This window comes from Haemorhous mexicanus, chromosome 13, assembly GCF_027477595.1.
Source record: "Haemorhous mexicanus isolate bHaeMex1 chromosome 13, bHaeMex1.pri, whole genome shotgun sequence".
NCBI classification, from domain to species: Eukaryota; Metazoa; Chordata; class Aves; order Passeriformes; family Fringillidae; genus Haemorhous; species Haemorhous mexicanus.
In genome coordinates this window covers 15,584,585-15,600,035 of record NC_082353.1, presented here as the reverse complement: position 1 = coordinate 15,600,035, position 15,451 = coordinate 15,584,585, and the positions used below count along the sequence as shown (strand labels likewise).

General features: G+C 39.3%; 1 protein-coding gene across 4 annotated transcripts in view; it reads left to right on the top strand.

Annotated features, from left to right (window-relative positions):
• The window catches only part of AGBL1 (AGBL carboxypeptidase 1), a 378,644-nt gene that overhangs the window by 153,577 nt on the left and 209,616 nt on the right, over nucleotides 1-15,451 (top strand). For all 4 annotated transcript variants that reach the window (XM_059858557.1, XM_059858554.1, XM_059858553.1 and 1 more), the window contains exon 21: nucleotides 3,746-3,922. In XM_059858557.1, the coding sequence (XP_059714540.1) occupies nucleotides 3,746-3,922 (177 nt within the window). The remainder of the gene's footprint in view (nucleotides 1-3,745; nucleotides 3,923-15,451) is intronic.

The following is a 15,451-nucleotide window of genomic DNA, read 5'->3' as shown; positions in this document are numbered from 1 at the left end:
TGCTCCAGAGGAATAATGGTCCAGAGAATTTTGAGTCACATGTTATATCTTCATTCACCAGATATTAGGGACCCATTTACTGATGGTGTATTTGCTATTTATTTCAGTTCAGTAAAATGATGCACTATAACATTTGGCTACATGCTAATAGAGATATTTTTGTGTGTTTTATAATTTCTAAGTGTACATACAATTTTGTCCTCACCATCCTACCCATGATATGAAAATAAATGGGAATTATGTAATTTTAACTGAGAAGATGATGGTGTCCCACAGTCCTACTCAATTGAATTTCTTCATCACAAAATGCTACTGGTCCCACTGAAAAAATGAGATAATTCAATGGATGCCAAACAGATCTATCATAGTGAAGCTATCTCCGGAACAAATGTTTGGTGTCACTACTAAGAATATTTTTCTTCTTGGAATTAGAAAAAATTCTAAAATCTATTTTATTTCTGCTTCATGGGAATGTCATGTTCATCAAACTCTCCTTAGGATTTTCTGCCCATCTCTCTCTTCATTTTTTCTTTTTTTTTTCCTTGGTTTTTTTTCTATTTAAATGATATTTTCCTATTAAATAAGTTTTTTCTGGAAAAAATAAATTTATAAGGTCCAATTCTAGTCTTAAAAAATGCTAATTTCACAAAACATTAATTGTGGCCTTAAACTGATTACAGACTTAGAGCTTGGATCACTCAAACCTGAAAGAGGTTGAAAAGTCTTTGTCAGTTTATGCCTCTGTATAATTTTTGCTACTTCAGCATAAATACTCAACATCCTTCCATGAGATTTTCATCTTTTCCATGCTTATCTTATGGAGCTGCACAGAAAAAACTGCAACTTTACTGGAGGAAAGTGCCCAGTGCTGGCTGTGAGGGGTCCCTGTGGCTAACATTGATCCTGAGGAAAGCAGGGAGGATTGCCACAGCCAGGGCATTTTTGGCTGTGTTTGAATTCCGGGGGCTTGCAAAGGCTGAGGAGGGCTCTGCTGCCCAGACAGAATTCAAATGTTACTGTCAGCAAGTGGAGCCTGACCTGAATCTGCAATGAATCCAAGGCTGTCCAAGAGCACTCTGCAGTGGCCCATAGGAAGGTTTTTATGGCTCAAATCCTTGCTTTTGCACGAAATGGGAGGTGGGTGCCTGCTGCAGATCCAGCCTATGGAACACCCTCTCCCTGCTTAGGCTGGGGAAGCTGGGTCTGTTTGGGGACACATCTGCCATTGCAGCTGGCAGACACCCAGCCCTGCCTCAGACCTGCTGCCTTGCACTGTTTGCACAGCCTTCTCTCCTGCCTCCTCTAGGTGATGGGAATTAATCTGGCCTCCATGATTGATTTTTCTCCACAGGAACAGAAACCAAATACCTCAAGAAAGTTATGGGTTTTGGAAGAGCCTTTGCCTCGCACGTTATAGATTCAGCTGTAGCCCTGGGCAATGTACAGTCAGAGTCCTCCTTGCCTTTAATATTTGGTGGCCTTGGGTGACTTGCTTAGCATTGGCACCATAATCCCAACCTTTTGATAAACATTCCAGGCCCCTTTGACAGCAATCTCTGCTGGGACATTAGTAAAGAAATATAACTGGATTCTTTTTGAATGGGTTTGGAGGTTTATGGACAGGGTCCAGTGTAAGTGGAGCAGCTTCCTTTGCTGTCACACATGATAAATCCAGCTGCTGAGAGACACGGAACACAGTCACACTGCTGCACTATCATAAAAGCATCCTTTAAAGGGATGTGTTTTCACACAAAATATATTATTGAGAGATAATTAATGAGAAGAATCAATAGAGAAGAAAGATCCATTAGTGTGAAATCCAGCGAATGCTGGTAAAATGAAATGAATATTAAATTTGGGGTTGCTAATGCTTCTAAATGAGTCCTGTGTACAGAGACATTGCTGTTACCTGCCAGTATTTTTATTTAATTAAAAGTAAAAGATTGATTATGCATATAATTTGAATTGCTCTAAAAAGCTAAACTGGATTAGGGTTCTGATTATTGTATTTGATGTGATAAGTTTACAAAATTTAGTGTGTGGGTTCAGATAAGGGCACATACAATTCACATACAGGGTCTCATGGTTGTGCTATGCCTATTTAACTGGGTCTCATGGTTGTGCTATGCTTCTGCTGCATATTTTTAATTCCTTCTCAGTCAAAATCCAGGAAAACCTGGAAGCTGTGCATGAAGCTGTAAAATTTTGTGAACTCTGTGCAGCAAGAAGCAAGCTGAAGGCAGTGCAGAAATGTTGGGTGCTTTATCAAAGGCAAGAAGTGAATTTTCAAGGTTTCTCTTTTCAGTCAGCCCACAGCAATGAGAGTGCTGCAGCTCTTAGTAACACACTGGAGATCTTGACTTAAGATTGAGGCTTGAGGTGGTCTCAGATTTAAAGAGAAGTTTTTTGCTTTGTTCTAGTTTTCTCTGCCTCAGTTTTTTCATGTGAAAAATGGACCTCATGGAACTGGAGAAGACCAGTGATGGCTGCAGCCAAAATACACTGAAAAATGATAAATGTATAAACGAAAGATATGTATGGTTAAGTAGTTTGCAAAGATTTTGTAAAGTAGTTTAGACCAAATATGTATCACTCATATCAAGCATGTTTTAGGAAAGAACATATTTAAGTAACTTTCAAATCAGGTATTCCCATACATTGATGTGAAGCCTAAAGGAACAGAACTACAATTCCTCAGAATTAGTTGGGGGAAACTGATGATTACTGGAAGTGAAATTAGCTGGTTAGTCTTCACTACCCAAACTGAATGAAATTCAAGGGCAAATGCCACTAGCAATATGTGGTGTTTTGGCACATGTTGTGGTTGGTGTAGCAGCACTGAAGTTCAGACACACACAGACACAACCCACAGGCATGTGTGTGTGTGTATCTAATGGTCCAGTCTATTCATTAGCACTAGGTGTGCTCTATGTAGCTGTTATCTATTTTTATGGAGTATAAAAATAACACATTTAGCCCTCTGTAATGACTAAGTAATTGTTGCCTCTTCACTGATGGAATATTTGATACTTCAGGCGTGTTTATAGACTTTGTTGGGAAATATGATTTTGAGAGTAAGAAAATCACTCAGGGCTAAGATGTAATATTTACTGGTTTTAATATTAATTTTTATTGTGATTCTTTAAGTGAACTGCATGCAATACATTGTTTGGACCTGGAAGAGAATATTTTGGCTTGTTTCACAATGCAAGTTAGTTAAATGCTGAGCTTTATTTTCACATTATTATGTGTGAGGGTCTATGAGAAAACAGGTCCCCTTTCTCTGCTCTGTACCAGCTTCAGACAAAATTCCTCCCATGGCTCAATTCCTTGTCTGATCCTGGATTTATGGTGGGAGGAGATATAATAGAGCTGTAGAGGGGAGAATAGGGATGTCAGGTGTATCCCAAGCTGTGACTCTTGACAGCTCAACCAGAAGGTGTAGGTTGGTTGAAGCAGCTTGAGAACAAAACTGACTTCAGTGCTTCACCCAGACTATTTGGTGTACAAATGTTGGATTTGGAGTGAAATAAGACAAGTCTACAGAAATTTTGCATTTTAGTCTTTGGAATGAAACAAATGTTAGAATCTGGGGGTTTCACATGGAATGGAGGTAATGCACCAGTGGGAGCTCTCAGTACCTATGGCTAGATTTGATTATGGACACACTGAAACACAGGTCTCTCTGTATGTGTGTGTGTATGATATCAACACGAGCACATCTGTGCAATTCATTTTCTCATAGACTCTTCCCAAAATCCTGGATAAAGTGGCCCCTGCATTTGTCATGAACAGCTGCAGCTTCCTGGTGGAGAAGTCGCGGGCGTCGACGGCCCGTGTGGTGGTGTGGAAGGAAATGGGGGTGCTGAGGAGCTACACCATGGAAAGCACCTACTGCAGCTGCAGCCACGGACTCTACAGAGTGAGTAAACCTTTCAAAACACCCCCTGCCACCCTCCTAATGCACATCTCATGAGCTTGGATGGAGGAGACGGCCATTGCTGAGCTCTCTCCAGACCCATATAGCCAGAATTTTTTTTCTGGGGAATCTCATTCTTTTACCCCTCATTCTTTTACCTTCAGTGCCAAGAAAGTAGAGTCCCTCGCTGAGGTTTCATTCAGCAGGGAAATAAAAGGAAACTCCAGTCTGCAGCCAAAAGCACTGAGCTGAAGAAAGGAGTGTTTTGGGGATGATATAGGGACTTATCCTTACAAGAGCTTTCTCAGTCTTGTAATAAAAGTTCTGGCACATCATAGGGACATTTTTGAGCCTAATTCTAAGGTAATTAACTGGAATACTTGTTGGTACAGGCTCACTGCCTGAGCATTCACCTAAATGGCTAAATTTAAGAGCCTCCGTGAAAATCCTACATTGGAGTTGCCTGTTCCTGACAGGCAGAAGTAATCAGTCTAAGGCTACTTTTGACAGATGTCAATGAATTCAAGCTATGTCTGAGACTGTGATCTAGACAGACCAGAATTTTACACATCAAATGAGGTCAGTAGGAAGGACTGTACTTATACCAAATGCATCAGGCATCAGTCTGGGAGATCTCCTGGCAGTTTTTAAGCACACAGGATAGAGTTGGGTAATTGTATTTGAGTGATCATAATTCTCCATTCATTCAAAAGATTAATTTTTTTTGCTTTTTCTTATTCCAAACCTGTTGCTTTCATTTGAAAGGCTTCTACATTTCACCTCATTTCTTCCACTAGGGAGCAATCCTTATCTGTACAACATTAATAAGCAGTTAAGGATCCTGAAAGACCCTTAAGGAAAAAGCCATTATTACAAATAACAATTAATTAATAAGACATTCAAATTATTATCTTTGTAAGCTCTATACTAATCCTTTTACCTCTCTGTAGAATGTAGCAGGAAGTATTCAGCTGCTGTTAACTATGCTCTACGATACACACATGAATTCCAGGAGAGGAAAGGCAGAATTAAAAAAATGGCAGACAGTTGAAATCAAGAGAGTGCAATGCCCAGGGCAATTATATCTAACACTCCCTACTCCTGAGAAGTGCTAATGGCTTTTTAATAGGCACCACAGGTCAAGACAGTGGGTTTGAGTCTTTTTAGACAGTGGGAGAAATTTACTTTGACTGAAATCAATGACAAAGCTCCAAATGATCTCTGTAGAGGAGGATTTCAATGATTTCTTAAATAACCACAGTAAGATCTAAAACCAGTGACACATCAGATTTTATCAATATCTAGTGACTTGTTCTCCATCAGCATCTGTGAGGCCTTTAACCAAACTTTCTTTATGTGTGTCATTAGATGCTTAAAATAGTAGGAAGAGAAATCTCTTAAAATGTATGAAATTATTTTTTATGCTCCTTCTTGTCTTATTTGTTGACACTGATCAGGGCCACAACCAGCCACTGAGGACAAGAGCATGTTCACATATGAGGGCCATGACTGGTGAGAGGATCCAATGTTCTCATGGCTCTCAAGAAATCTGAAAGCTGTAAAGCAGTTCTGAAATTTCCATTATGAATGCCTTGAAAAGCTGAATCCTAATTGGATCACTGATTTGTGCTTATGAGGTCACATATTTGTTTCTGGTTTATTGAGTTGATGGGTTTTTTTTGTTTTGGTTTTTGTTTGCTTGGTTAGGGTTATGATTTATCTCAAAGATGGAGGATACATGAATATTTCCATTATGAATAATTCCTTCACCATTTCTCTATTATAAGGATACTACAAACACTTACTGCAGCTTCTATGATTCAGGCAGATTTAAAGTATTTCCGCTATTTTTTCCTAATACATTAAGTACCCAACTTGTTAGTATCAAAATAGAATGTAATTTCTTATGTTGATTATACTGGAGCTGCATATAAATACATACAATATTTCTTCCAGAAAGTGGAGACTTATAAGCTATTTCCTCTTTTTAGTGGTCTTTAGAGTTGGTCCTATTTACTTGCTCTAACAAGTGGATTAGTAAGAATGTGGAATTGACCGACTGAAGATTTTGTTGCATAAATACCATTTAATCCTCAGCTTCCATCTGTCAAGCCAAAGCTACTTCATCAGTATCTTGGAGCCCTAAAATCATTCTTGTAAACTGGAAATTAATTACATAAGTGGTCATGTTTTTCCAGTGGCTTCAACACGAGTTTCTCACTCTTGGACCGTGAAGTTGGGTGTGTGTCTAAGCAATAGAATGACACTAATTCTCAGGCAGATGATGTCCACATCCTATACTTAGGGCTTTCTGACATTTGGTTTGGAAGATTTGTTTAACTGTGGATCACTGAGTCAGTTTTTCAATGTCATATGACTGATCTCTCAGTAGGGATGTATCCAGAATTTCCACTGGACAAGCACACCCTTATGTTTTGTTACTTTTACGCCTTGAAGTAAAATGATGTCCACATCCTATACTTAGGGCTTTCTGACATTTGGTTTGGAAGATTTGTTTAACTGTGGATCACTGAGTCAGTTTTTCAATGTCATATGACTGATCTCTCAGTAGGGATGTATCCAGAATTTCCACTGGACAAGCACACCCTTATGTTTTGTTACTTTTACGCCTTGAAGTACAAACAGCAGGCAGGAATTAAAACATCTTGTTAAATGCAGCAGAGGCTCCCAAGTCCAGCATCATTCAGTGAATCAGTGGTCAGACTTCTATAAGAGAGCACCAGAACTAGTCTTCAGTTTTTTTCCAACTTTCAAGCTTTTTTTTCTTTTCAATTCAAGAAATGAATTCATTGAAGCAGCTGCTTTGCTGGCTGTGAGCACAAGTTCAGCACTTGGAGCTGCACCGAGGCAGCAATCTGATGGGGATTGCCCAGAGAGTTTAGGAAGATCAAGAAAGCTGTAGAGAGGCTGCAAGAGGTTGAAATATTAATTGCACAAGTCTGCTGAGTGTACCTCACTCATCTCAGGTCAAGGAAGGGCTGAGGTAAACCAAAACTTAGTTTTCCTGATAGAAAAGCTGTGAGAGTTTTTCCCCTGGAATGTGTGTCCCTTCTCCCAGACTGAAATTTTAAAATACTTTAGTGACAGAGAGACAGGAATTGGGTACTATTGATATGTAAATGAGAAACAATCGTGACCCCAGCTTCCTTTAAAAGCCATTTGATTTCAAATGGAGAGGAGGATGGAAATGAAAGGAAAAAAGAGATGGTTTGTCTGACGAATCTCCCTGTCTGTGTGATCAATGGAAATGCAATAAGCCAACTACCCTTAAGGAACCGAAACATAAAACTAAAGAAACTATTGATCTTATCTAAGGTTTTGTTCAACCTAGGAACAAGAAAAGAAGGTGGTAAAATATCCAAACTCTTTTTCATCTTGTCTGGATTGCCCAAATCAATCTTCGAGGAGCCCCATCTTCATTTGAAAGTTGCTAAAAACAAAGTAACAAAGTTTCATGGGAATTTTGCCTCCTGTTTCTGCAGCTTTGCAGCCCAGTGGTCAAACCAGAAAATATTAATAATAGAATGATAAACCCCTTATCATTTCTTTGCTCATGTGATGACTGTCTGCACTGGTCCCTCGTTGGAGATTTTACCCCTCCAGCTTAACTTGATTTCAATTTCTGCCTCCATTTTATTGGATACAGAGCCCCCTTCTCATCTTTGGTTCTGAAAAGTCTGAATGCAAGGCTGTGCTGTGAGGAGCTGAGTGCAGGTACAGCCTTGACCCAGGAAGATTTACTGTTCTGTCATGTCACACTCCTTCACCATTCTTCCTGATTCCTTGTTACCTCACCTGCTAATTAGGACCCTTCCATAGCATATTCCACTGTGCTGTTCCATTCATTATTGCATCCATCATCCTCCAAGCTAATGCCTTTAGTGCCAGGGTGTACAGCTGAGTTCCAAACCATATGTCTTGGTCATACAGCTAATCTAAAAAATCGAGTTCCATGCTCTTTGTGTACATGTTATGTTGGAAAAGTGGTTTCCTTAGCATGATGTGCCTGATGGAGGAGTTGGAGTACTAATGGAAATAGATTTTAGCTGTCTGCTCAAAACGGATTATAAACAAGGAGTAACAAATTAGTTTTAAAATTATTGCAGGTATCTTGACAGTATCCTGTGAAGGAGATTTTACTGTTGGTATGGGTCTCTCTTTGAAGAAAGCTTTTGGGACAGCTAAGAAATAAGATGATTTTTTTTTTCCTGTCCATTTTAATTCTTCTGAGTCAGAGGAATTGAATAAACCCAAATTTTCTCACAGGACTTGATTAGAGGAAGAAGCCATTCCTTTGGATGGAACTGGAGACTTCAGCACTGAGCAGTGTGGTCATAAGTTCATAAGACACTCTTGTTACTAATTCAAAAAATCTTTGCTGGACAGAAGTGGTGAGAGTTAGTTTAATTAGAAGATCTAATATTATCCATCCCCTTTAGCCTGACCAGCATGGTCTGACATATTTAGATGAGTGATGAAATATTTGCCCTGAAAGACTGGCTGAACTACAAGAATATGCCAAGATGAAAGCCTCTCCTCTTTCTCATTCTTCAGAAGAGGCCTGCTCTAGTTTGCTCTCTTTCTGCCCAGATAAGCCAAATTGTTACCCATGTATGACTGACCACTGAATTGCAGCACTATTTTTTCATAATTATCAGTGAACAATTAAATATTTTATCTCCCTTACTTTTGAAGATTACTTACCAAATTTCTGTGAGGAATTTTTACATATCTTTTATTCATAAGCAGTTTATTACAGTTAATAGTCAGAAATTGAGTTGTTTTGATGGAGTTTGCAGGTCACATAGTGCTGCTTCTGTTCTCCAGTAAGATGTATACTGTTGTTGTAATTGGAAGTCTGGTGCAGAAACTTGCAAATAATTTTAATTTGGCCTGTTGCCAGTATTCAGCCACCAACAAAAATGATTTCATCAATATTCTTGCCATAAAGCATGTTTGATAAGTAGCTGTAGATAGAAAAAATAAAGAAATGGGATATATTCTACGCTTTCTGGTGTACATTTCTGGAAAATGATTACATCATCTTTGCAAGTCTTACAGACTCTTTGCCATTTCTGATTTCTTTTGTGCCCCAGAGCTTATACTTTTCCTGAGTATGAGTCAGTCTCAAAAGCATTCAAAAGCTTCTTTTATAAAAAAAAAATCATCTCTAAAATGTGTGTTTTTTAGCTGACCCTCAGTGCTCTAGAGATCTCATTCTAAAGCAGATGCCGAGAATAAGAAAGAATAATTTTTCTTTCTGATAGGTCTGCTTCCAGTTCTGGTCCAAAGTGGCTCAAATTGGGAGCAGCTGTAACAGCAAGAAAAGTATAGAAAAAAATAGTTATCCAATATTAATCTAAGGATTGATGTTTCAAATTAAGAGTGTTGTTTTTTTCTTTTCCTTAAATTGTTACCCAAGGCAAAAGTTTGCATCCTATTTGCTTTATTTTCCTGCCTCTGTTATTTCCGCCCACCCCTTGCACTAATTGATTGGTGATTCATTTTGTGAGATATTCTAATTGTACCTTTTAGGCTTGTGGGCCTCACTTCATGGAGCTTTGTAGGGACTAATGGTATTTAGGAGGTGGGGGAAGAAGGGAGAAGGGGTTTCTGAGCAAACATATCAGGACATGGTGGGTGTTTGTTCTTCCTATAGATACTTAAATCTACAAGGTTCTTACATGAAATTCTTACATGAACTGCAGGAGTATTTCCCTTTGTCAAGTGCTTTTTATTGGTCTGTTTGTTTCATTGTTTGACAGGATGCTAACTAAGAAATCACATCTTAACTGCGCTCAGACGTGTTTGAAGGTGTGTTGATTTTAGCGCTCTGATTGTTTGGAAAAGCAAATTACAGAACATTGCAAGAATTCTTTGGGCCTTATATCTACATGAAAACCAGAGTTTGCCTGTAGGACCACCCCAGCAGATCTCATCTTTTTTGATGGGGAATAAGACAGTTGTATTAAGGCAGGTGTGAACAATACTACATGAGGTGTAAATACCATCTCTGTTTCCTAAAGTCATGGATGTTTTTGCCATCTGCTAATTTTTGTTGAGGGTGCTCAGTGTTGGCATATGGGAGGGCTATTTATATGCATTTAATATAGTCTGTAAAGTTTGCAGCAAGGTAATGCTGGTCTCCATTCTTTGTTTTCCCATTTCCTTATCCATTCCAGAATCAGTTTAACCTTGCTGCTTTGGAAAAGATCAGTCATTGAGTATGGTCATTTTTCTTGTCATCACATCTGAAGAAGGCTTATTTTTATTTGTCTGTTTTTTGTGGGTCTTTTGTTTGTTTTCATTTGTTTGCTTGTGGCATTTTTTTGTTTGGTTGTTTTTTGTTGCTGTATTGGTTTTGTTGTTTCTGACAGGGGAATTGTTTTGGGTATTTCCAACCCTATATAGGGTTAAAACACGTTTTCTGGCATTAGTGTAACTGCATTAAAATTTTTGTTGAGAACATTCAGCACTTCTTTCCACATTTGCCAAATGTTGGTGCTTTGTGAATGATTCTGGAAAAGCCCTGGGCCCTTAGTCCAGGAGGCAGAGTTTGCTGCTGTACAAACAAGCAAATGTTTTCCTTCCATGACTGAATGATTCGTTAACTCTTTCAAGAAGTCACTCCAGGGGTGGCTGCCTGCTCTGGTCCATCTGGTGAGGTGTCCCATGGATGCTGCATTGAAAGACATTTTGGAAAAAGGCCTTCCCAGCACCTGCTGCAGTGGGTTTTAGCTGCTGCTCAGGCCATCTGCTTTGCTGCTCCTGGGCTGCAAGATCTGTGTGTTCGGGGGTGGAGAACATTCCATCGTGCCTGAACTCACACTGCTACTCGAAATTGGGGAGAAAGACTCTGGAGAAGAAAAACACAGAACTTTCTTTAGCTTCCCTGTCCCCAAAGCACCCAGGAAGCACTAAAACCCAATGCAAGAATTATCAGGAGCACTGGGAAATAGTATTTTATTCCTTCTCAGAATTGCTGAGCACCCAAGGAAAGATATATTGGAATTGATTTCTTTTTTGTATGTCTGAAACAAGATGCTCACTGGTGATAACTGGATCATGAACGAAGATAATTAATTTTTCACATCTTATTTTGATAATTGTTTCTCCTGAGATGTTTAGCCAGCAGTATTCCTGATTTGCTATGACCTTGAGAAGATGTCCCATGCCATATGGTTAAATTACAGCACAATAAAATATGACAACAGAGGTGAGATCATAATAGATTTGACTCTGCAAAGCTGGGAGGTGTCCAGCCCTGTTGAGATTCAGTGGACATGGCTGGCATGTAGAATAGAGAGGCAGAGCTGTCTATTTTTTGTCTCTTTTGTGGCCCACCCTTTTCCACTGTCATGCACTTGCATTAGCTCTGCTGTTTACCCCTTCTGCTTGGGACTCGCCCTTGGAGAACTTATTCCAACAAATCCAGGACATCTCCTGCATTCCTTTCACTGCTTATGATGTTAGCAATGTTAGTGGTGTGCCCTAGCTGGTAGTTGGCTTTTTGTTAAACCTAGGGACAGACATAGCAAGCTCTATGAGGCTGGGGAGAGGAAAACAGGCATCATCTTAGATAATTCTTGTCTTGAATGTTGATCTTTAGATTTCTTTTTTTCCCCAGTGTGTTGTAAACAACTGATGTTTCTGGGATTTTTATGGGATTTTTCCCCCTCAGCTGCTTTTGCACTTCCCCAGATACTTGGTTGGAAGCCAGTCTTCCCAGATTCCAAGGCTGTACTCCAGAAAGGAATTGATAGGCACTGACAGGGGCTATCACACTGTTTCTTTATAAAGTGGATGAGCAACAAGACTGCACAGAAACAGAAGTGCAAGTGTCCTGTCATATCCATCTTCCAGAATTTGAGAGAACAGGACTTGATGGAAGAATCCCAGGTTTTGACATTACCAATCTGGGCAGCCCAGGCACTTGGAGCAAAAAAAAAAAAAAAAAAAGCTATTTGCTATTGCACTTGGGGTTACATGGAGAAGAAATTGTATTTTGTGAGGGAACAAGACATGAATCAATGGCTCACCTCCATATTTTCACCCTGCTGACAAGTGACTGCTATTGTGTCCCCATTTGAAAATGAACAAAACCAGTGTACTCATGTGGAGACATAAAAACAACAAATGCTGTCACCTTGTGATTGAGGGAGTAGGTTTGGCCATGTGCTGCAAGGAGGAACAAGCTCTCCTAGTATTAAAATCAGTGTTGTCATGCTCAGAAGTCAAACAGTCTTTTGTAGTGCCAGAAGGCTGAAAAATGCCAAGCAATTTATGGTCAGGCTAATCTCTGAATTGTGTTTATTCAGTTTATGGGCATAGCTGAGGACCTGGTTTGACTTCAGATGTTAGAGCCTTAACTACATTCACAGTAAAAATTATTACAGCAAACAGAAAAAGTATAAAAATAAAGCAAACTCAAAGTTTAAAGATTATTTTTCATTTTCTATTTAAAATATTATTCTGACAAATCAGACAACTGCAGTCACACACACACATATGATTTTTCTGGATGAAATGTTACTTTCTTATTTGAAGTCCACTAAGAAATCAGGAATGGCATGACCTTGAATGTCCATGGGATCTCAGTCTTCTAAAGAAAAACCTCTCGGGAATGATAAGGAACAGAAAAGCAACATTCCTAATGAAAACTAACTGCAGCATTTCAGTGGTGCCCCTTTAAAAGCCCAAATATCATTGCACATCATCCTTTCAAGTTTTCTGGGGAATTACAGCAGCTAGCTTTTTGATTTCTGATGTCTCTCTTGCTTGTTAATCTGGCCCCGTGTGGATTTATTGTACAAATCTATTTGGCAGCTGAAAATTGCCCTTTGATGAAGCTCCTAGTCTAATCATGAACTCCTCAGGCATGGAAAATAAGAATGGGTAGGTGGAAAAGCACAGGCTAAAAGAGCCATGCCTTTGACTGTGCATGGAGTTTTAGAAGCATCTAAAGTTCAAAGTTTTTTGATTACAGGATTTTCTGTAAAGATGAATTTCTTTCCTCTTAGGATCGTAACATTTGCCATGCTGGATCAGATCACTGGTCCATATAATCAGGCATCCTGCCTTATGCAGACACTGTTTCCTCATGGCTCTGAAGGAAACAAAACCTGCCTGTAAGGCAACTGATTCAATTGCACTAAGACACAAAAAGGAAATAATCCTACCAGCCTGACCTGCCTCTCCTCTGCTTCACACACTACAACATGAACCCTGATTATCATTTTCAAAACTTGAGCTACAGTCTCTGTGAATATATATGTGACTTTTTCATTCTCTTTTGTAATCTTTTATCAGACAGGGCTTCCTGCAGCAGTGCATTCTAGCAGTTGATGCCCATAATATGTATATGCCATCTGTTATTAAGCATAAACTATGTTTTGAAATCTAATCTTCCTTTTTCTGGGTCCTGTATCCTTGTAAAATGTGCTTCCCACAGCTGCAGTCGTTCCCAGTTTCCTTGGCTGTCAGCTCTGTATCCACACCCTCTGCCATCCTCATGCCTCTGTTATCTACTGTGTTATCCAGGTCCCCTGCTCTGGTTTCTCCTAAAATCACACTGGATGGTCTGTTCATTCTCTTCAGTCTCCAAATCTGCAGCTACAGCCTGGTTCCACCCAGCTCTTTTCTGTTTGATTCATTTCCTTGTTTTGTTTCCAATTCAGATTTATTTATTTTTCAGATGTGTTGAACTCTTTTACTAATTATTACCTTTTCTCTATTTTTCTTACACCACAAAAATGGTTTCCAGTTATCTGCCCAGTAGAGCAGATCTGATTATTACTTCTCTGCATTGACAGTACTAAATTCCTTCCTTAATGAGCGAGTGCTGGCATATTTTTTTGTTTAAATCAGAACATGTGACCTTGCCTGGTACTTTAAACATCATAAATAATACCTGTGTGTCTACAAACTGTGCTGGGTGGTGGGCTTGTCCTTGAGCAAGAGTCAGGTCTGCCAGCTAGAGAAGGTGGGAATTGCACAAGTCCACATCTGGAAATTCTGCTCCTACTGCAGCTCCTTGGGTATGATAGCAGTGTTCTCTTCAGGACAGCTCCACAGCCTCTCTGCCTTTCTGTAATTCTGCCTCAAGGTTTGACTGAAAACTTCAAAAATATCCCAGTCATAGCAAAGGGAGCTCTGTGCTCCTGCCCTCCTTTGCCATGTCCAGGTGCAGCCTGTCCTGTAGCAGGGAAGGCTGCAGTTGCTGGGAAGGGTATTAAGCACTGAAAACAGAATTTTAATAACAAATTCATGAAGCTTTGATGCTTAGTTGAGACTGTTAGTTCTTCTGGTTTGACCTCTTGTACATGATAAGCCTTTGGGCTTCACCCAGGCAGCTTTGTACAAAGCCCCTTAACTTGTGTTTGTGTAAACAGAAAAATATCCAGGCTGGATTTGAGAATATCACAGGATTGGAAATCTATCTGATCCCTTGGCACTTTCTAGGTGTCAGTAACTGTTAAATATGATTGCCTTATTCTCATTTGAATTCATCTGCCTGATGTTTTAGCTGCATTTGTGCTGTTTTTCTCTGCTAGTCTAGAGAGACCTTTAGTAACTTAGAGTTTGTTCTCTTGAAGGTATTTACACAATGCAACCTAAGTGACCTTTCAGTCTTTTTTGATAATTAATTAAACATGCTTAATTCTTTAATAGTTTGTCTATATCAGAACATGCAAGAAAGTGCCTCTGAATTAGCTAAAGGTGCAAGTGAAAATTCTTGTGCTAAACCACATTAAGCTCCATGTCAACACTCTGAAGCAGAATTAAGGTGGCCTTAATTAAATTTGGCTTAACTCATTTCTAAAGTAAATTAAGCCAAACTAAATTGTAAACACTTTAGTTTTGAATACCAGAACAGAAATATGTTCTTCTGTGTGTGATAAACTTGCAAAGTGGGGGTATGCTTATGCCAGATGAACTCTGAGACCGAAGATGATAAGCCTAGCAGGAGAGTTTGGGATGGAATTTGAAGTTTTATGGCTTATCTTTAGGTAAGACCCTGCATTGCATACTACATATGCATGATGAAATAAAACCCCCCAAACCTGCTGTGATCTGCCTTGGATGTGTTATATTCTAATTTTTGTCTGAGGAATACATGTGCTGCCAGATGGTGGGAGATCTACAAGTGAAGATATGTGGTCTAGAAAGAGACATTTTGGCACAGCATGCAATGTGCAGAGATGCAGATATTGGGGACAATTCAGAAATCATTTGCATACTTGTCATAAGCAGGGAAGGCTCAGACCTGACAAGGCTGAAGATAGTAGAATTAATAATAATTAAAAAAAATGTTGGTTACTGACAGCCAAGAGAAGAAAGAGAATTCAGAGACATTCTATGCTGATGTTGTGTGATACTCTTCTCTACAGAGAATTAGAAGGATATCTCTGAATGTCTTTTGCTGCAAAACAAACAACCACTGGGATATTTTCAACCAAGTAGTTGTCATAAATGAGTCTCACTGAGCAGGAGTGGACTGAGGAGTAAACA